At 42.6% G+C, this 21,463-nt stretch overlaps 1 protein-coding gene across 3 annotated transcripts in view; it reads right to left on the reverse strand.

The window, feature by feature from the left end:
• Positions 1 to 390: 390 nt before the first annotated feature.
• The window catches only part of PAPPA (pappalysin 1), a 644,537-nt gene continuing 623,464 nt past the window's right edge, over positions 391 to 21,463 (reverse strand). For all 3 annotated transcript variants that reach the window (XM_033961720.1, XM_033961721.1, XM_033961722.1), the window contains exon 22: positions 391 to 2,519. In XM_033961720.1, the coding sequence (XP_033817611.1) occupies positions 2,418 to 2,519 (102 nt within the window). In that variant the 3' untranslated portion in view covers positions 391 to 2,417. The remainder of the gene's footprint in view (positions 2,520 to 21,463) is intronic.

Here is a 21,463-nt window from a genome sequence, read left to right on the forward strand (position 1 = left end):
GGCCAAAAATCCAGTAGAAAAAATGTCCATTTTCAAAACTTGCAAAACTGCAAGACTATCTTTTTTTTTTTTAAATGGCCTGCTAGGCGGCCTAGCAAAATCTTTACTCTTTGGGCCATTTTTGGAAAAAAGGACATCCAGCTAAAACATGTCTAAAATTAACCATTTGCATACAGGGGGGAGGGGGTTAGAATTTTTAATGAACTGGCCACACAGCCATGCCAGCAGAGCAGTGGGGCACCTTAGAAAGCACTGCTGTGAACTTCATATAAAGGGTACCAGGTATACATCTCATCACCAAAACCTACTATACCCATCTGTCTACCATCCCAATAGCCCTTATGGCTGCAGCTGTCACCTATATGACAGTACAGTAGGATTTGGGTGGGCTAACACTTTCTATCATAAATGTAGTGGTTAGAGTAGAATATGTGCCTGGGGCCCCCTCTCTATGGTTCACTACACTACCCATCAGGCCACTCCAGACACCTGCTTGCTGCTCTACTAGGATATCACATACCATGTGCTGCTGATCTAGAGCTAGGTATGTTCTGTTTCCATTCAGGGGGTGGGAGGAGGTCAGCAACCACTAGGGGGGAGTGGCATGCCTTCATCCCTCCAGTGGTCATCTGGTCAGTTTGGCTCTTATTTGCTTTTAAAACAGGTCTGACTCTGAATGTCTAAATGGTGTCCTGGACGTCTTGATAAATGTTCTGTTATGGATGCAAGATGTTCAAGTGCTAAACCCGCCCATAACATGCCTCCAATACTCCCCCTTGAGCTTTGGACGCAAGCATACAAAGAGCCTAGCAAGACGTCTAGAAAATCAGTTTCAGAAAGACTTGGATGTCTTGTTCAGTAAGACATCCAAGTGCCACTTTATGCTGTTATTTTGGACATCTTTCTTTTTTTGAAAATGAGCCCCATAGTGTATTATGGACATGGAAATGCATAATGAATCAGAATGAGTAAGAGAGGGAAAAATGAGAAACAAGACAGATGCACTAAAATATCAGGAGAAAGATAAAGGAAATAGGAGAGAGGTAGTCTTAAGTATCCAGAAATAAAGTACAACAAGAAACCCCACAAAACGAAGGTAGCTGGGTTTCCTGTTAGTCTTAAGTACTACCCCATTCAAAGAGGTCAAATCTTTACAATATATCTAATCACCTTGAGTTTCTAGCTGAGAACAGTCATAATTACCCCAGAAATATAATACTGACAAACTCTGATCAAATGCTAATACTGTCAGTGAACTTATAGTATTTCAGATGCCACCTTTGGTATGGTGTAAAGAGATCTCTGTGCTGTTTCTTCCTCAACCCTTTCCTATATTTCAAAATAAAACAAATGGTATGAGTACATCCCATATGAAGAATGATCCATCAAGAGACATAGGCTCCTTTGACTGGTCCTGTCACTTAGTGCAACAGTACTGAGGAGGGAGTCCAGAGGTATGGAAGGCAGGTTGTAGATAAGTTTTAAGGCAAATTGTTTGTCTGGGGTTGTTTTTGCCCTGTTCCGACATAATAAGGAAGTTGGTTGTATGGGACATAGCAGCAGGAATAGCAGCAACAGATATGCTCTAACAACTGGTGTTGGGGGTTCAGTTCACCCTTTTTGTTCCTTCACATACACATTATCCCATACTTTGGGCCTATAAAAGCAATATGAACATCTATGCCAATTCTTGTGTCTTTTCACTTTCCTCAATCCGTCACAATCGCATAAATGTGCCCATGGCTTGTAAATGAACTGTGTGGTGTACAGTAAGAAGGCTGGAAAGATGCAGTAATGTAATCCCTCGGAAGCTGAAAATCCAAGAATCTATGTGTCCAGCAGAACAATCAGCAGTTTTCAGATATCAAGAGTTCTAGTGAACATCAGTCTCTTTGTTGCCTTTATATAAATCATCTTATCCATTGCCCTGGGCATGACTGCCTTGGCTCTTAAAATCAGTCTAGGCATAGCCTTATCTCCTTGTGAAGCCGAATCTTCCATTTTATTTTAGTTGTGAACACTGGTGAGAGAAAATTGCTTTGTTCTGTTCTCTGTTACTAGTATCTATATAAATACACATATATGGCTTGTTTCTTGCCTTCTGGTTATAAACTGTTCAAAATTAGGTGGGCACACTAGAGCATGACACATGCGGTTTGGACTTCGTTCATAATCTGAAGTCATGTTGACTCAATTATTTTGTTACTTAGATATATCTGATATATAATTCCAAGTTCTCCATAGCTAAGTAAAAGGCAGACTGGTTGAATTCTGGGAGGAGGGGAGAAGGGGGTAGTCTCTGGTGCAGACATGGCATCCAGTTGAGCAGCTAAATGTAAAAATTATACCAGAAGGAATGTGATGTCTCTCCAAGCCTGCCTTTGGCTTTGTGGTATTTTCTTGTTGAATGCATGGTGTTACCCGAGACGACGTGGATCCTTGCGGCTGTTTTCCTGTGCATTTGGGTCAAGACAGGCACATTCTTTCTGAAGGTCGCAGTTCATGGGGAAAGGAGTAACCTGAGGAGAGAAGCAGGAACCATGAAACAGGGCACAGTTTCAGTCTTCCATGTTAGATAACTAGAGCAATATTATCAGTTGCTCGTCTACTGATGGTAATGTTGCTGCAAACAGTGTTCTTTCAGAATTTAAACAGACTCATCTAATGGTCAAAGAAAGCTGAAAACTTTGCCAGCTGCTGCTACTAATTCTAAGAGACATTTATTATAGAGGTAAACAATGCCATAATCAGGTAACAGTAGGAAACCAAAATAAAAACAAATACGTCTCTCACTTAGGATGTTACTAGAAACATACCATACCACAGAGATTAAACTGCTTGGTTAATGAGTAAGTTATTCCTCAATATTTGACCATGATTTTCTTTTTGAATACTGACCCTGCAAAGCAGATAAAATAAACAGCACAAATACAAAATATGCACAATACAATGTAATCACACATTTAAAAGCTCAATCTTGGATAGTCAGTCACTTGAAGAATCAGCTTATTCAAAACCCCAAACCTTCAGATTGCTCTGATATGACATATATTGAGGCTCTAGAGTCTAGATAAATATTATATAAAACAAATTGCAAAAATTTGTGGAAAACTGAAATAAATGCTATTTGATAGGTGATCTCTAAATTTGTCCAAATGAAAACAATCAAAACTGGGGCCCACAAAAGAATAGAATTTCAAAAGATTCTTAAATATCGATAGAAATGTATAAAAAGAGATTATGTACTTACCCTGGTAAGCTCTTTTCCAGTAGATAGGGGAGACATTCTAGACAAGTGAGTAGTATCCCAATGGCCATGTGCCATATGCAGAAGGAAACCAATCCGGATTTTCTCACTGTTACTCTGTTCTACTTCAGTGTGCTTTCTAACTCCACATATAGTTAATACCTAAGCACCGACAGCCATCTTATACATGTGAAGTAGAGACACTCATGACAATAAAGACCATAAACAAGGGTTCTGCTCAAGAATAAATATGAAAACAACAACTGGAAACAGGTAACAAATGCATCAAAGGAGCTCAGAAACGACCCCTGCATAAAACAGTTACATATAGACAGAGTCTTCCCAGCCCAAGGGCTGATTAACATCCAAGAAGCAACCTGGAGAAGCATAAACGGACAGTAGGCAAACAAAGGAAGGTTAGGGCAGGAGTCTAGAATGTCTCCCCTATCTACTGGAAAAAGAGTTTGCCAGGGTAAGTACATAATTTCTTTTTCCAATGCAAAAGGGGAGACATTCTGGACAAGTGGGACGTACCAAAGCAGTCTCTAAATGCCAGGGCGTGCTAACTGCGACGACCCAAAAAAACCAAAGACTCAAAGACAGAGTCCTGTCTTACCACCACATCCACTCTGTAATACTTGGCAAATGTGTACAAACAGAACCACATTGCTGCCATGCAGATTTCTTCAAGGGAGATTGCACTAACAATCCTAGATGAATGTGCCTTAACAGAGATGGGAGACTGAGTCCTGGCCAGAAATAGGCTGATAAGATGGCCCTATGGATCCATCTGGAAATGGTGGCCTTGGAAGCAGGAGTATCCTGCACAACAGAATGAGTCAGCACAAACAGAAGGTGAGAGAGATGAAAGTTGTTAGTGACCTCCAGGTAATGAAGAAGCACCCTGCACACATCAAGTTTCTTCAAAAGATGATCTTGTGGCCTGGAACCAATAGGCTGAAAGATGAACATGGAAGCTGAAATCAACATCGGTAGGAAAGAAGGAACTGTGTGCAAGGAAGACCAGACACTGAGAATCAGCAGAATGGCTCTCGACAAGAAAGAGCCTGAAGTTTGGAGACATGTCTCACTGAAGGAACAGCAACCAGAAATACAACTGGAAAAGTTAAGGCCACGAGAGAAGCATCCCGAAGAGGCTCAAAAAGAGCTGTGGTAAAGCCAGACAGCACCCGGTTGAGGTCCCACAAAGGGAACAGTGGGTTAATCAGCTTTTTAATGCAAAGAGCCCCTTGCAGAAATCTAGCAATGGCAGGACGAGACACCCAAGACTAAGGGCATTCCCAGGCTCTGAAACAAGAGAGTCCAGCCACTTGGACATGAAGGGATGTCACAGTAAGGCCTGTATCCAGACCATCAGGAAGAAAGGTGAGAACCACCAAAATCATAAGAACATAAGAATAATCTTACTGGGTCAGACCAATGGTCCATCAAGCCCAGTAGCCCATTATCATGGTGGCCAATCCAGGTCACTAGTACCTGGCCAAACCGAAGGAGTAGCAATATTCATGCAACTGATCCAGGTCAAGCAGTGGCTTCCCCTATGGAATACGGCTCGTCTAGAACGTAGAAGTAGACCATTCTCATTCTCCTACCGTTCCTGGTCACATCAGTGCTGGAAATTCTGCCTTGCCCCAGCATAAGCAGACATAGTAGTTGACTGCATAGACTTAAGAAGCGTGGCAATAACTATCTCCAAATAGCCTGTGTGCACTAAAGTTGTGCACATAAAAGCCATGCTGTAAGAGCAAAGCAACCCGGGACCTCCATAGAGACTGGATCCTGAGAAAGCAGATCCAGAGGGGCATGGAACTGAAGGCCACTACCTCTGTGAAGATGCAGCAGATCTGCGTACTACGGTCTGCAAGGCTAGTCTGGAGCCACCAGAATGACACAGCCTGAAAGGGTCACTATCTGTAAAATGACTTGGTCCATTATAGGCCAGGGAGCACATGAATATCAAGATCTGTGCTGTCAGACTCAGATCTTTGACTGAAGAACTGAGGAGTCATCATGCACTGTGCCGTGGCTACGAGGATGAAACAGGGCCAATCCCAGAACTGCACAATGGCTCAGAACACTGCTGAGAACAGCTCCCACTTGCCCAGATCCAAAGCCTGTCTGCTGAGTGAATCGATTGGTATATTGTTGACTACCGCCACATATGCTGTAGAAAACGACTGCAGAAGACATACCATCCACAGAAATAGAAGGTGAGCCTCCTGAGCCAGAAAGGTTCTCTTGACACCTCTCCGGCAAGGGACGTAGGCTACTGCCATTGTGCTGTCAGAGAAAACTCTGACCACTTGGCCTTTCAGAAACTTTTGGAATTGCACCTGAACCAGCTGTATGACTTCCAGCTACAGCCTGTCAATTGACAATGTCTAGTGAGAGAGATTCCAACCCTGTAGGATGGAATGACTACTACAGTGCCTTAGCCCCTAAAACTGGCATCTGTACTCACTACGACCCAGGATTCAATCTCAGTGATATGTCCCTGAAAAGCAACTGTGGGAGAAACCACCAAGCCATGCTGGTCCAAATCTCCAGAGTCTAGGGAAGACTGGATTGTAATGCAGTCTTGTGCGGAGCCCAATGAGAGAGGACGGCATGCTGGCACCTTTGCACTCTCACCCAAGAAACCACATCCAACGTGGCTGCCAGAGACCGTAGGACCTGAAGACAGCCCCATGCCAATGGAGCAGGTTCCTACAAGAAGGAAGAAACTGTTAGAATACAGCTACCGTCAGCTTGCCTCTGTAAGATAGACACAGCCTGCTGCCACATCGAACAGAGCACCTAGATATTCTGGAGGCTGTGTGGGTATCAGACAGCTCCGTGTGGAGGTCACAATTCAACCAAGGCCCTCCAGAACAGGGATAACGGATCCACTGTATGGCGACCCTTGACTAACGAGGGAGCTCTTATCAGGCAGTCGTCCAAGTAAGGGTGAAATGGCATACCCCATGTTCTGTAAATAAGCTGCCACGACCAGCATCACCTCGTTGAAGATATGGAGAGCTGAGAACTGGCAATGATTGTTTCTTTTTTATTTTTTTTGAAACATGAAACCGCAAGCATGCATGGTGTGGTTGGAAACATCTGCATGTGCATGGATGTTTCCATGAAATCCAGAGAGGCGAGGAACTCTCTGAAGCCACCACTGCAATGACAGATCGCACTGTCTCCTTGCAAAAGCTTGGAACCATGAGAGACACATTTACATGCCGGAGATTTTTTAGGCATGAAGAAATATATGGAGCAGTCACAGAGCCTGAGATAGCAGGCGACCCTGGTTCTATAGCTTGAATATCTAGCAAGCCTCATACAGCGGCTTGTACCTTGAGCACTGTGGCAGGTTGCGCCTCAGCAGGAGGGGTTGGGCTCCTTCCTGAAGGTATAGGTTCGGGGGTGGGGAGTGGATCACGGCAGGAGAGATTGGGCATCTCTCCTGCCACGGGTAACAGAAGTTTGGGGTGGGAGGGCGATCGCGGCAGGGGAAATGAGCCATCTTTCCTCTGCGAACGTTGCGGGTGGGGGTGGGGGGGTGGATTCTGTACCCGTGTTGTTTTTAACAGATGCCGGTTACAGAATCCAGCTTTTAGGCGAAGAACTGGCCCCTCCTTCGTCTAAAAGGTCTTGTTTTGGGCGTTTGGGACTTAAGCTAGTTTTTGGTTGATAATGTGTTGCAAGTTTAGACGTTTAAGTCTGGGCGTTTAAACTGCTGAACGTAGAAGTAGACCATTCTCAAAAAAACCCCTCATTTTGGATGTTTTTTTTGAGAATGGACATTTTTCCTGCTGCTACTTTCAGCATTTAGAGCATTAGGCCAAAAGGGGACTTAGACTTTTTTATTATGCCCCTCAACATATTTAAATCTTTATCATTCTAGGTAAGAAATGTTTCAATTGTGGAAAACTAATGAGAATAATAGAAACATGATGGCAGATAAAGGTCAAATGGCCCATCCCGTCTGCCCATCTGCAGTAACCATTATCTCTTCCTCTCTCTAAGAGATCTCAAGTGCCTATCTTATGCCTTCTTGAATTCAGACATAGTCTCTGTCTCCACCATTTTTTACGGGAGATTGTTCCATGCATCTACCATCCTATGCCCTCTCATTCCAGAGTTTCTTTTCAAATGAGACTCGACTCATGTGTATTTATATCACGTAGGTATTTAAATGTCTCTATCATATCTTCCCTCTCCCGCCTTTCCTCTAAAGTATACATATTGAGAAAGGACTGTGTTAAGAGAAATACTAAACAAAGGAAGATTTCATATAAAAGAGAAGTGGTGAAGATTTGCATGAAAACTTATGGATACGCACTAACAAAGATTCAAGCTGAACAATGAAATTGACATGAATAGTGTACCAGGGAATAATCATAAATTATGTTTAAATGAAGCGTGCTCGAATATGAGAATTTTGTATGTGATCTTTTTTTTATTATTAAAGTGACACATTATTCATCAGAAGAGCATGTTCTCTAATTTGACCTTGAAAGTGGAGGAACCAATTACAAAGGCTAACACGAAAGATAACATGTCAATAAAGCTGAGAAATTTTGAGTCATATTTGTAGAGATCGGTAAATACAATAGATAAGACCATGAAACTAATTATTTTGAGCAAATTAACCTCCCCTTTCACAAAACCGCAGAAGTGGTTTATAGTGTAGGCTGGTGCACTGAATGCTCTGAACTGCTTCTGATGCTCATAGGAACTCTATGAGTATCAGGAGCAGCGCATAACATTCAGCACGCCAGCCTGTGCTTATAAAACGCTTCCGCAGTTTTGTTAAAGGGAGGAGGGTTAGTTAAGCAAAATCGAAGTAATATCAAAGCGTTCTTGGAGAAGTTCTGAGAGAAGAGGACATTTTGTTGGGAAAAGTGAAATGTTTGCTCTGTATTTTGGTGATTTAAAGACTGGGGATAAAAGAGAAAGTATAGGTTTATAGATAAAAAGTTTAAATTTATAAATTTATAAAGTAAAACTTTGAACTTTCTGCTAGAATACTTGTAGAAACTACAGCATTAACAGATAGTCTGTCCAGTATGCCTGTTCTTAAGTTTTCATGAGAATGAGCAGCTTTATAAGCTTGTTGACTATCCTGTCTCTGTGAGCAGAAATTGTACTGTCAAACATCACCAAAGACTAACCCTCTGTTTTACTAAGGTGCGCTATGTGTTTTAGCCGTGCTAAATATACGCACACGCTAACCACTAACGTGTCTATAGACTAACAAGCACATGTTAGCATTTAGTGATTGGTTAGCACGTGCTAAAATGCTTAGCACATCTTTGTAAAGGAGCCCTAAATGATGTCTAAAAAATTGGCTATTCTCTAAGCTGTGCTTAACATTAGGCACAGTTTATAGACTAGCACTGACGCCTTGGAAACATGACTAAATTTAGGCATGGCCATTTGCAGCAAAGAAAACATGGTGCTAATGCCCATGCCTAAATTTAGCAGTGGAGGGCCTAATTCTGTAATAATATGTGTAATTTAAAGGAACATCCCATTCCCTACCCATTTCCGTGTCCCCCTTTTTGACTCATATGTAAAATTTAGGCTCAGATCCTGTGCAACTCTTAATTGATTCTAATTAATGCCAATAATGTACTCCTTTGTTTAAATATTGTGAACTATTTTCTTGTTCTAATAAAGCAGACATCAGCAACATCAGACTTCACAGTTTTTTTGGTTCTGTACTTCTACTCTTCTGTGGATTCAAGGGGATCACTCTTTTGGTTGCTTTAAGTCTCTGGTAAGACCACATTTAGAGTATTGTATATAATTCTAGAGATTGCATTTTCACAAAGATATAAACAGTATGGAGCTGGTCCAGAGGGTGGTTACTAAAGTGTCAGTAGTCTTCATCATTAAGCATATGGAGATAGATATAATGATCTCCATAGGTATACTTTGGAAGAAAGACAAGAGATGAGAGAGATATTTAAATACAAGTCCTCCATGAAATAAATGTGCAGGAAGCATTCTTCTTTACAACTGAAAGAAAGCTCTGGGACAAAGGAGCATAGGATTTAAAGGTGAAAAAAGACAAGAGTAATCTAAGGAAATATTTCTTATTAGAAAGAATAGTGGGGGAGATCTCCTGCATCGGAGTACTTCATCTGAGGGGATTGTGCCTCTCTCCCTGGCTTCCTGTAGCAGCGGTTCTGCTTTTTTCCACTGGTTCCTAGCAGGCATCTTCAGAGACGGACCCCTGACGTCACCGGGTCCGTCTCCAACAATTTAAAAACAGAACGCCGCCGCGGGAGACTCGGGAGATCTCCTGCATCGGAGTACTTCATCTGAGGGGATTGTGCCTCTCTCCCTGGCTTCCTGTAGCAGCGGTTCTGCTTTTTTCCACTGGTTCCTAGCAGGCATCTTCAGAGACGGACCCCTGACGTCACCGGGTCCGTCTCCAACAATTTAAAAACAGAACGCCGTCGCGGGAGACTCGGGAGATCTCCTGCATCGGAGTACTTCATCTGAGGGGATTGTGCCTCTCTCCCTGGCTTCCTGTAGCAGCGGTTCTGCTTTTTTCCACTGGTTCCTAGCAGGCATCTTCAGAGACGGACCCCTGACGTCACCGGGTCCGTCTCCAACAATTTAAAAACAGAACGCCGCCGCGGTTGCGGCCGCAACCGCGCGGCCGCAGGGCGTGGCCGAAGGGGCGTGCCCTAAGGGGCTCGCCAGGCCCCTTGGGAGCCCCTTGGAGCCACGAGGAGCCAGGGAGTTGGAGATTATTGATTTGCCTATTGGAATATAGGAACGAATACAGGAGATCTTCAGATCCAGGATATATGATTTGATTTGTATCAGTGACTGGTGAGACGCTGAGGGCACGATTGTTTATATTTCAACAGCGATCAGACTATTTGTCAGTCGCGATGCCGAAGAGACGGGGTAAGAGCGCCGCTGCAGCCTCACGACGTCTTGAACACCCCCCTCTCGCTTCAATTGAACATTTTCTTCAGCGTCTTCAGAGGGAGTCAGTAGGTTCGGGGAATCGCCCGCTGGACTCTGCGACGTGGAGTGACGCCGGATCGGAAGTCCTTGGGCTGGATACTACGCTGAGCCCCGACCAGAGGAGTCCACCTCCCCCACCGCTGAGTGCGAGTTCCCCATGTGAAAGGAGTGGGCCAGAAGTAGCAGCACTCTCTGATCATGAGGCTGTAACATCAGGGAGCCAGCAAGGTGAAGTCTCTATGGCTTTGTTAAGTCCAGAGATGGTTCCAGCGGATAGAGCAGAAGGAGGAAAAAATCCAGACCAACAGACAGAAGGCAGTCAAGGTGAGTCTTCCCCAACTTTACATGAGACTTTCTTTAAATATGAGAAACCAGCTGAAGTGACTCTTGATTCAATTTGGGACTTAGTTTCCAAACTGGGAGACTCACTAACTAAACAAATTAAAGAAGGTGAAAAGAATATAAAAATTCAAAAACAGACAATAGAGGAAAATAAACAGGAAATTTCTATTGTCAAAGAAAAATTGGGAGGTATTGAAAATGAAGTGAAAATGATTAAACAAGTTCAATCTACAATAATAAAAGATAATTAAAGTATTAGAAAAAAATTGGAAATTATGGAAAATAACTATCGGACTAATAACCTACGACTGTTGAATTTTCCTAAAATCTTATCAGTAAACCCGAGAGAGATGATAAAAAGGTACTTCATGGAGATATTTAATATTCCTGAGGAATCATTGCCTCCTCTCACTCGAGTATATTATTTGCCTATGAACGTAAGGGGTCAACATTCGGAGGATAAGAGACAGGAAATACAAGACCTTCAACAAAATTTGACAGCAATTTTGGAAACATCAGATAAAGATTTGGCTAAACCAGCAACTCTTATACTATCTGTGGCATTGTTACCGGATAAAGATTGGATTTTGAAAATGTTCTTTAGGAACAAGAGTAAGGAGTTTCTGGGTTTGAAAATTCAAATGTTTCCAGATGTTAGTAGAGAAACTCAGAATCATAGACGTCAGTTTCTTTTGTTGAAAGCAGGAGTTACACAGCTGGGTGGCATTTTCTTTTTACGTTTCCCATGTAAATGTATAGTAAGATATCGAGATAATAAGTATGTGTTTTTTGAGCCATCTCAACTTACAGCTTTTCTGACACTGAAACGTCTGGAAAAAGAGGGTATAACAACAACTACCACAATAACAACCAAGTAATTGTTGGACTTGGTAATAGAATAATTCCTCAAGTCAGACACATGATACTGTTCTTTATTATATAGAATTTATAATTGATTTCCTTAAAAGTTCACTCTTATATATATCTTGGATCACATAATTATTGAGGACTTGAGATTGTCCGATTTGAATTTTGTTCTTTTTATGTTAATAATTTACTTATTATTTTGTGATCGATCTGACAATCTTTCTGTACAAAATGTTTTGATTTTGTTAAAATTTTTAAAATGATAAATAAAGAATAAAAAAAAAAAAAAAAAAAAAAGAAAGAATAGTGGATGCATTGAACAGCCTTCCAGTGGAGGTGGTGTAGATGATAACTGCATTTGGAGTCAAGAAAGCATGGGACAAGCGTAGATGATCTCTAAGGGACAGAAAAAGAGTATAGAGCTTAGTAGTTGGTATGTATGAACAGACTGAATAGGCCATATGTGAGACAATTCTATAAGTGAACACCTCCTTTGAACTGACCTGGTACCATTATAGAAGTATCTATTAGAAAATGACCCGGGGACAAATTTGTACCCATTCCTGCAGGAATTCAATTTTCCCATCCTGTCCCTGCAAGTTTTGTCGCTGTCCCTGTCCCGCTCCTGTAAGCCAAACCTTGAACACTTATGATTTTAAAGGGTTTGAGGCTTGTGCAGATGAGGACGGAGCTTAGGCATTGGTAGAATGAGGCATTATGACATCACAGTCTGAGCTCTAGAATGTTGCTACTTATGATTTTAAAGGGTTTGAGGCTTGTGCAGATGAGGACGGAGCTTGCAGGAACGGGGCAGGGACAGGAAAAGAACTCGCCAGGATGGGATGGGAAAATGAGTTCCCGTGGGGATGGGGAAAAATTTGTCGTGTCATTCTCTAGTATACATATTTGAGTCAACCAGGAAAGGAACCCATGTCCCCAAACCACCAACAGTTTTTGTACCCTCAAAGAGCACTAATTAGTTTTAACATTAACATCTCGTTTTATAATTTTAAAAGGCCTAAACACAGAAGCCAGCGGTTCTCAACCTATTTTGGTGTTGCAACCAGTTGGGTTTTTAGGATATCCACAATGAATATGCATGAGATAGATCTGTATACAGTGGAGAAACAGTGTATGCAAATCTATGTCATATGCTTTTGTCTTGAGTACCCTGAAACCTTGAATGGCTTAGTGTGTCCTGAGTACTGGGTTGCATAAGTTATTAGGTATGTGGCATTTCTTAACATATAAAAAGTTTTTCATGTGCAAGATCATGTGTTAGAGATTATGGCTGAGACATAGGAGGCCAGCTGGCTTCAGAACTGGAAACAAATCCAATACCTGTTTATTGCTGCACAATCTCTCGTAGGACCGTTAATAAATGAATCAAGGCCATGAGGCAAAAACAAAGTGCAGGGCAGGCAAAGGGGCCCCAAACCAGGAATTCAGAATAATATAACATTATAAATTAACAAAAATAAATAAGTAAAATTCAGCAAAATATAAGTAAAATTAACAACATAAAACACGTGGATGGGCATAATAAAAAAACAAACGTCTGTCCCCTTTTGGCCTTAAACGTTGAAAGTAGAAGCAGGGAAAATGTCCATTATAAAAAAAAAACGTCCAAAAGGAGGTTTTTTTTAATAATGGCCTGCCTCTACATGCAGCTGTTTAAATGCCGGGACCACCACTACATCTAAACTTACACCATATAATGAACCTAAAAAAAGCCTAAGTCCCAAATGCTCAAAACAAGGGCTTTTAGGCGAAGGAGGAGCCAGTCCTTCACCTAAAAGCTGGATTCTGTAACCGGTGTCTGTCAAAACAACACCGGTTACATAATCCCCCCTACAATGAACCGGGCAGGAGGGAGCCCCAGCCCTCCTGCCCCATTGAACCACGACCCCCCCCCCCCGACAACATTGGGGCAAGAGGGAGCCCAAGCCCTCTTGCCCCGTCGAACCGCGACCCCCCCCCCCCCTGAGTCCAATGGGGCCAGAAGGGAGCCCAAGCACTCCTGGCCCGGCAACACCCTCTAACCACCCCCCCCCCACACTAAAATACGGGCAGGAGGGATCCCAGGCCCACGAAGGGGACTTTAGGAACCTGTCATTGATTTAAACCTCCAAACTCAATATTATCAAGAGATGGAGCTTAGTTCTTGGAAGTGTGGGTAAACAGACTGCATAGTCCTGATTCAAAGCAGTAAATAGATTAGCTGAAAATAAAGTCCAAGGGTAGGAATAATCTTGCGCTTACAGCAAGTGGGCTATTAAGCAGGAAATCCAGGGTTCAAATCCTGCTGGTGCTTCTTGTAATCTAGAGCAAGTCACTAAACCCTTCCATTGCCTCAGATACAAACCTAGAACAGGGAAATGCCTCCTGTACCTGAATGTGACTCACCTTGAGCTAGTGGAAATGCATGAACTAAATCCATAAAATGCATCAAATGAGGTGTCTAGGCTTGTAGTTATTCTGTATGAATTTGTACTTGCCCCAGGAGTGATTTAAGAATGGGCTTTCACCAGATTAAGCAAGAAATAGGAGACAATACAGAGCATGAACAGACAGAATACAGACAACTAGAAACAATCAAAGAGCAGGACAGAACACAAATACATAGAAAAACAAGCACAAGGAGAGATAGCCAAAAGGCAAATCATGCTATCTAGCAGTTAACTTACTCAGGAAAGGGAACAGGAACACTCAGGGCACTGGTTTGAGACCCAAGAGGGCTGCATCCTGACATTGCAAGATAAGCACATATTCAATTGGGGGGGGGGGGGGAGTGACTTGTGTCATATATGAGCCCTTTCTGGCAGAGGGACTAATGAGCATGACAATAGTGGTGGATCCCCTTTGCAAATAATTTTACATGGGTTTACTAGGGTCAAATATACTTTTAAGCATATAGAATTGATAAAAATAGCTTGTACATATCCCCTCTGAATAGCAGTGAACATGCTGGCTGAAGTTTCTTTGTTTATATGGTTCTCATTTGAAGGTTTTCTGGATTCCTTGCCAGAATTAAGGGCTTTTACATTCTCAGGATATTGTATGCTAGAGAGACTCTTACAGGAATCAACTAGCAGTTTAAAATTGTCTAGTGGCTTCAGAATTATTATTAATTATTTTAACTTCAAACTGTGTGGTACTCTTTTGCCAATATAAATATTCATATTTACAAAAACTAGAATTCATTTCATACATGCATGCTCAATTAATAATTCTCTTAGTATAAGCAGTATTGTTTACAGATCTAGAGGGATATGAGTAGCGTTCAATAATTTATCTACCTCAATAGGATATAAAAGAGTTTTCAAAAAATGTTTGTTTTATTTTTCATAGCTCCATCCACTTTGTCCACTTTTCCTGCAATGACTTTAACCTCTTTGAAAATAATTCTTCTGTCTGACTTTCAAACCAGGATGTCACAGCTTTCTTGACATCTTCATCACTTGAAAACTGCTGTCCACAGAGAGATTTCTTCAAAACATGGAACAGGAAATAATTCGAGGGGTGGATGGTTCAGCTGCTGAAACCCACATTCTCGGATGGCAGCCTGTGATTGTCACGATATGTGCACTGGAATATTGTTATAAAAAAGCAGCATGCCTGCTGTGAATTTTCTTCGTCTTTTCTCCTTCATTGATTCCTTCATTGTATTGGTGTAACTCTCCCTGGTTATGGTTGTCTTGTGTGGAATGAATTCCAGAAGCAAAAGTCCTTCATCACCCCGGAAGACAATTGCCACGACTTTTTGCCTGCAGATTTTTCTGTCTTTGATTTTTTTTTGGTGTGGGGAATGACTTGTGCTTCCACTACATTGACCCCATTTTGGACTCAGGATCTCTGTGATAGACCCAAGTCTCATCCCCAGTCACCAAACGATGAAAAAACTTTGCTTGGTTTTTACGGAGCATCTCCAAATTCTTCTGACAGCACTGGAGCCTCGTGGCCTTCTGACATGGTGCCAGCATTCTTGGAACCCATCTTGTACTAACCTTGGACATGCCCAACATTTCATGAATTATTTTCCAAACTGTACCTACCGATGTCCATATCTTCAGTTATTCAGGAATCCTTAATTCATCTGTCTGATAAAATTAAATCTTTGACTTTCTTACATATTTCTGTGAAAGTTGCTTCCACTTGTTGTCCAGTGTGAGGGTCATCTTCAATGGACTCTCTACCCCACTTAAACTGCTTGCTCCAAAATTTTATTTGATAGGATTATGGGGCAGATTCACCATAAACTGCAGTCAAGCGTTCATGGCTCTCCTTTGGCTTTTTCCCTTCTTTTGTGAGAAATTTTATCACTGAATGGTGCTCCAAATCTAGAAGTTTCATACTTGATTTGCACGAGGACTCTCCTGACATCCTGTCTCTTGGAATGTTAGACTCGCACTGAGCCGCAACCGTGCATGAGTAACCTTGAGACAAGTCGCAACCGTGCATGAGTAACCTTGAGACAAGTCACAACATGCACAGACTTGTTTCAACATACTTGCTATTTTCTTTCATATTCAGGAAAATTATTGAATACCCCTCATAATCGGGGAGATCTAAAGACAAAAATCAAATAATATGTTCCCTTTTTCTAAAAAACAAAAATTTCATTGCTTCAGTATTTTATAGGGGGATAATTCTGCTCTGTAACAGAGATTGGGAGGCAGAGGGAAGGCATGTCTGTACAAGTAACAGCAGGAAAAGCTTGTGGCTCTTTATTTCAACATATTGCATCATGCATTTGCAGAAAGAAAGTAATAAGAACTCTCCAGGTTACCAGCAGTGCATCCCCATGTGTCTTCCAGCTGGAGGTCAAAGTAATGACTTAATTCCCTATCTGTCAGGATAATGTTATAACCTGTTTGATCATCAAAACTAAAGCACAGTGAGTCACAGATTTATTGCTGCCATATCAGCAATTTATTCTGCAATTTGCTCACCTCTGCTATTGTATCTATCTACAATATTTGTATAATGTGTGGTGCAGTAGTTAAAGATACATCCTCAGGACCCTAAGGTTGTGGGTTCAAACCCACGCTGCTCTTTGTGACCCTGGGCAAGTCACTTAATCCCCCCATTGCTCCAGGTACATTAGATAAGTTTGTGAGCCCACCGGGACAAACAGGGGAAAATGCTTTTGAGTGCCTGAATAAATTCATGCAAACCGTTCTGAGCTCCCCTGGGAGAACGGTATAGAAAATGGAATAAATAAATAAAATTTAATCTATCCCATTGGTAAATGTGAAAATGCTTTGGGTGGCCTGTGTGCATTTCTGGTGCTCAAGTTACTGTTGATGAAAACTAATCTGCTCAGCACTGTTTGCACACTAGCTCTCTTCAGGACACTGAAGACAGTTCACCTGATATTCAGTACCATCTAACAGGCAAGGAACGGTTTTTGGATGGTTAAATAGAGCTAAGCTGGCTAACCAGTGAGATGGCCACTGGATATTAGCACTCAGGGCCAGATTCTATAAAGGACGCCTATGTTAGGCGCAACTATGTGCCTTAATGGTGGATACCTAGTAACATCTAACTAATGCTGCTCGGTGAATCAATTTGAATAGATTCAATTTCTATACCAGGGGTGGGCAACTCCGGTCCACGAGGGCTGGAATCCAGTCGGGGTTTCAGGATTTCCTCAATGAATATCCATGAGATCTGTTTGCATGCACTGCTTTCAATGCTTATTCATTGGGGAAATCCTGAAAACCCGACCGGATTCCGGCCCTTGAGGACCAGAGTTGCCCACCCCTGTTCTAAACAAATCAGGCTCACCGATTCAGTGAGTCCTGACATACCTTGGGACATCCTAAAATAGCAGCAGTGACGGTGGTGACTGACTTGGCCCGTGGAGGCTCAATTTAAAATAAAATAAAACAAAACAAAACAGCAGGAAGTGTTTTTTAGAGGTGGGGGGACCTATCACTAACCTTTATTCCAGTGGTTCCCAAACCTGTCCTGGGGGACCTCCAGCCAGTCAGGTTTTCAAGATATCCCTAATGAATATGCATGAGAGAGATTTGCATATAATGGAAGTGACAGGTATGCAAATCTCTCTCATGCATATTCATTAGGGATATCTTGAAAACCTGACTGGCTGGGGGTCCCCCAGGACAGGTTTGGGAACCACTGCTTTATTCCATAGGCCAGGGATAGGCAATTCTTGTCCTCCAGAGCCAGAGCCAGGTCAGGTTTTCAGGATATCCACAATAAATATGCATCTCAAGGAGGCAGTGCATGCAAATCCATCTCATACATATTCATTGTGGATATCCTGAAAACCTGACCTGGCTCCGGCTCTCGAGGACTGGAATTGCCTACCCCTGCCATAGGTTGTACCAGTTCAACTCACTGTTCCATGTTTATGCTGGAAGCTGCTATTTACTGCAGCTCTAGCCAGAGGAATGAGAAGACTTCTGCCTCAGACAACCATAAAGATGTCCAAATGGTTTGTTTCTTCAGACTGCCGTCCAGACCCCTCATGCGAGTGGATTCTTGGACCCCCATCAAAGCCCGTTCGACACTGTGGGAGGAGGAATGCAGCTGGCCCCAGTCAAGGAACAAAACCACCATAAGGAACCAAACAGCCTGCGCTCAACCCCACTGCAGACGATACCTGAGGCAAACTTGTTCCCAAAGGAATAGTCCCTAGTAGTGCTGCCCGATTCACGATTCAAATCGGTTCACCGATTCACTTCAGGTGAATCGATTCGAATTGATTTAAATTAAAAAAAAAAATCAGCTTCCCGATTCAGACCCTCTCCCCTCACCCCATAAAGCAGGAGCGGCAGCGCTGCTCTAGCTGGCTGGCCGCTGCCGCACCTGTTTTAGAGGGCGAGGAGGGAGGGTCAGTCGGGAAGTGCTGCTGTCTGGCTTCCCTCCTGGCCTCCCCAAAGGACTGCCCCCCGAAAGACTGTGCACCCCCTTCCCCAGGGAAGGCCTCCGTGTTCCTCCTGGCCTCCCCGAACCATTTACCTTATAGCTTCAGCCTGCAGCTGAAGATTGCGGCGGAGGAAACAGCTTAAAGCACTTTGCAAAGACGCTGTAACCGCGATCTTTGCTGTAGGCTGAAGCTATAAGGTAAACGGTTTGGGGAGGCCAGGGGGAACTCAGAGGCTTTCCCGGGGGGGGGGGGGTTGAAGTCCTTCGGGGGAGGCAATCTTTTGGGGGGGACAGTCCTTCAGGGGGTGGGACAGGCCTTGGGGGGTGCAGGCCTTCAAGGTGGAACAGGCCTTTAAAGGGGGGACAGGGCTTCAAAGGGGGGACAGGCCAGGGATGGTGGCATAGGTCTTCAGGGAGGACAGGCAGGCTTTCGGGGGGGGTAGGGCAATCCTTTGGGGGGCAGTCCTTCAGGGGGGTGGGACAGGCCTTGGGAGGGGTACAGGCCTTTAAGGGGGGAACAGGCCTTTAAGGGAGGGTGCAGACCTTTAAGGGGGGAAAGGCCTTCAAAAGGGGGATAGGTCAGGGATGGTGGTATAGGTCTTCAGGGGGGACAGGCAGGCCTTCAGGGATGGGGATACAGGCCTTCAGGGGGGGACAGACCTTCAGGGGAGGGGGGCCCTGGTGTAGAAGTACATGGAGGGAGGGAAGTGGAGTTCAAAGAGACATGCATTTGCCGGACTTTGGGGGGAAAGAAACAATGGGTCTAAAAATAGAGGAGAGTGAGAGAGATGAGGGACAATGGGATTTAGGGAGGGAAGGAACAGAAAGAGAGAGAAGTTGGACACAAGGGATGATGGATAGGAGGGTAGTTGGGAAAAGAAAGGGAGAGATGGAAGACCCTGGGGTGGTGGGGAAGGAGGGAGAGATGCTGGATGAAAGGGTAGTTAATTAAAGGTGGATCTGTGGATGGAGACAAAAAATAAAGAAAGATGCCAGACCTCCTGGGAAGGGAAGGGGAACGGAAGGGGAGGACAGAGATGGCAGATGGATGGTTAGCACGGAGAAAGAAGGAGACCCTGGCAAGCAAGTTATCAGAAGACAACCAGAGCCTGGGACCAACAAGATTTGAATAATGACCAGACAACAAAAGGTAGAAAAACTAATTTTATTTCCATTTTATGATTACAATGTGTCAGATTTGAAATTTGTATCCTGCCAGAGCTGGTGTTAGACCGCAAATGTGAGCTAGGACTTAACAGAGAGAGGAAAAGTCTTTTTTGTTTGTTTATTTTGTTTACACCACAGCGCCAGTGCGGTTAGGAGAAGGCAAAGGGGGTGAACAGGCTATAAAATAAACCCACCAGGATGTTTGAAAAAACAAACAAACAAAAAAATTGGGCAGGAAAATCGAATCGAATCGAAAAACCAATTCAGTAGGCTGAATCGAATCAAATCAAAATTATTTTTCCTGAATCGGGCAGCACTAGTCCCTAGCCTTTGAACTGTTGAAGCAGGCTGACCACACAGGAATCACGCAAATGATGAAGCTTGAAAACTGCTGATGATGCAATAGGCCTACAGAGAACTGCATCTTCCAGCTCCGCCTCCTCACCCATAATAATTTAATTATATAGCGCATTATTACATCATTAAAATTAATACTTTAGCTTAGAAATCTAATTTGAGGCAAACTTTTAATATTTCAGAGATTGTTATAACATGTAATCCAAGCATTAGAGAATATAGCGAAAATGTTAATTTTTGTATTATAATGATCTCTTGCCAAAATATCAGAGGGTTATACCGAAAAATTAAGGTCAGTTTTGAATTCAGTGATTACTATAGAACACCCACTACAATTCATGCCCCCAAACCTCTGTTGCATAGTGTTACCTGTCTCTGATGGTTGCAAGCAGATGAGCCAACAGTATACCCTCTCTATCCAAGTGCTGAAAAAGCTCTTCCTCTCTTCATGAATTGTATACCCTGATGTTCTGCACTGCAGCTAATCAGTTTATGGGTAAAGCGCATGATATTCAGTTCATAATTTACAATACAAATTCAAAGCAGTTATCTTTTTTAGTTATAACACTATTGAAAGACTCTGGGAAGTCACTTAATCCATCTTTGCCCCAAGTACACAATAACCACCTGTATATAATATGTATTTTGCTTTGACTGTAACCACAGAAAGGCAGTATATTAAGTCCCATTCCTTTTCCCTTTGGGCATTTCCTGTTGACTGAATGCCCAAAGGTGGGGAAAAGGGGATACTTATTCATTTTGTTTTTGTAGCTTCATTTCTCATCATCTTATTGTATTTCTCTCTGATCACTGTTTCATGTTTAATGTACAGTGCTGTAGTGCAATAAAAATATTAGTAGTAGTACCTGTTATCCATTTCTCTTCCTATCATGCTTGCTCTTTTTCCTGGTTTTCTAGTTAAGGTGCTCTCTTCCTCATATACCCCCATCCCCCCCCCCCAAGAGATTTATATCTCACAAACATCTGGTATTTCATTTAAAAGAATGGAATCTTTCATTCCAGATATATTCTTTGGGTTTTGGCCTTCAGACTTAAGCTGTGTTTGAATGTTGAATTATGTAAGGATGTGGAAAGTTTTGTTGCCCAATATGTATATCTGCATAGATGTGATAGAGGTGAGAGCATAAATATATCAGCTGGCTTCAGAGTGCGTGGACTGATTCCTATTTGAGAAGGAAAGGGAGAGCTTCACTGTTTCAAGAACTATTTTCTTTTTTTTTTTTGAAATTTGGAACATGTTTCACGTGTTACTCAATAGATTAATAGCACTAACTTGTTTCCCTCCCCTAGAGAACATTTCATGACATAGAAATATAGTCCTTCATTCAGGTTCTTGTTCTTGCCTGTGAAAAACAGGGCCATAAGCCAGGGTTGTTTTTAAATAGAGAACAAACTATTAAAATTACAGAGAGTTCCATGGGTATTGGCACCTATGAAGAGCCATGAGCGAGGTATTTACCATGTGCCAAATTCTATATATGATGCCTAAAAAAACAGTGTTGAAAAGGACAGCACTTAGTGCAATTCTAAAAAATGCCCCCAAAGTTAGGCGTAGTTTATAGAATCATG

The sequence above is a fragment of the Geotrypetes seraphini genome, chromosome 10 (genome assembly GCF_902459505.1).
Source record: "Geotrypetes seraphini chromosome 10, aGeoSer1.1, whole genome shotgun sequence".
Lineage (NCBI taxonomy): Eukaryota > Metazoa > Chordata > Amphibia > Gymnophiona > Dermophiidae > Geotrypetes > Geotrypetes seraphini.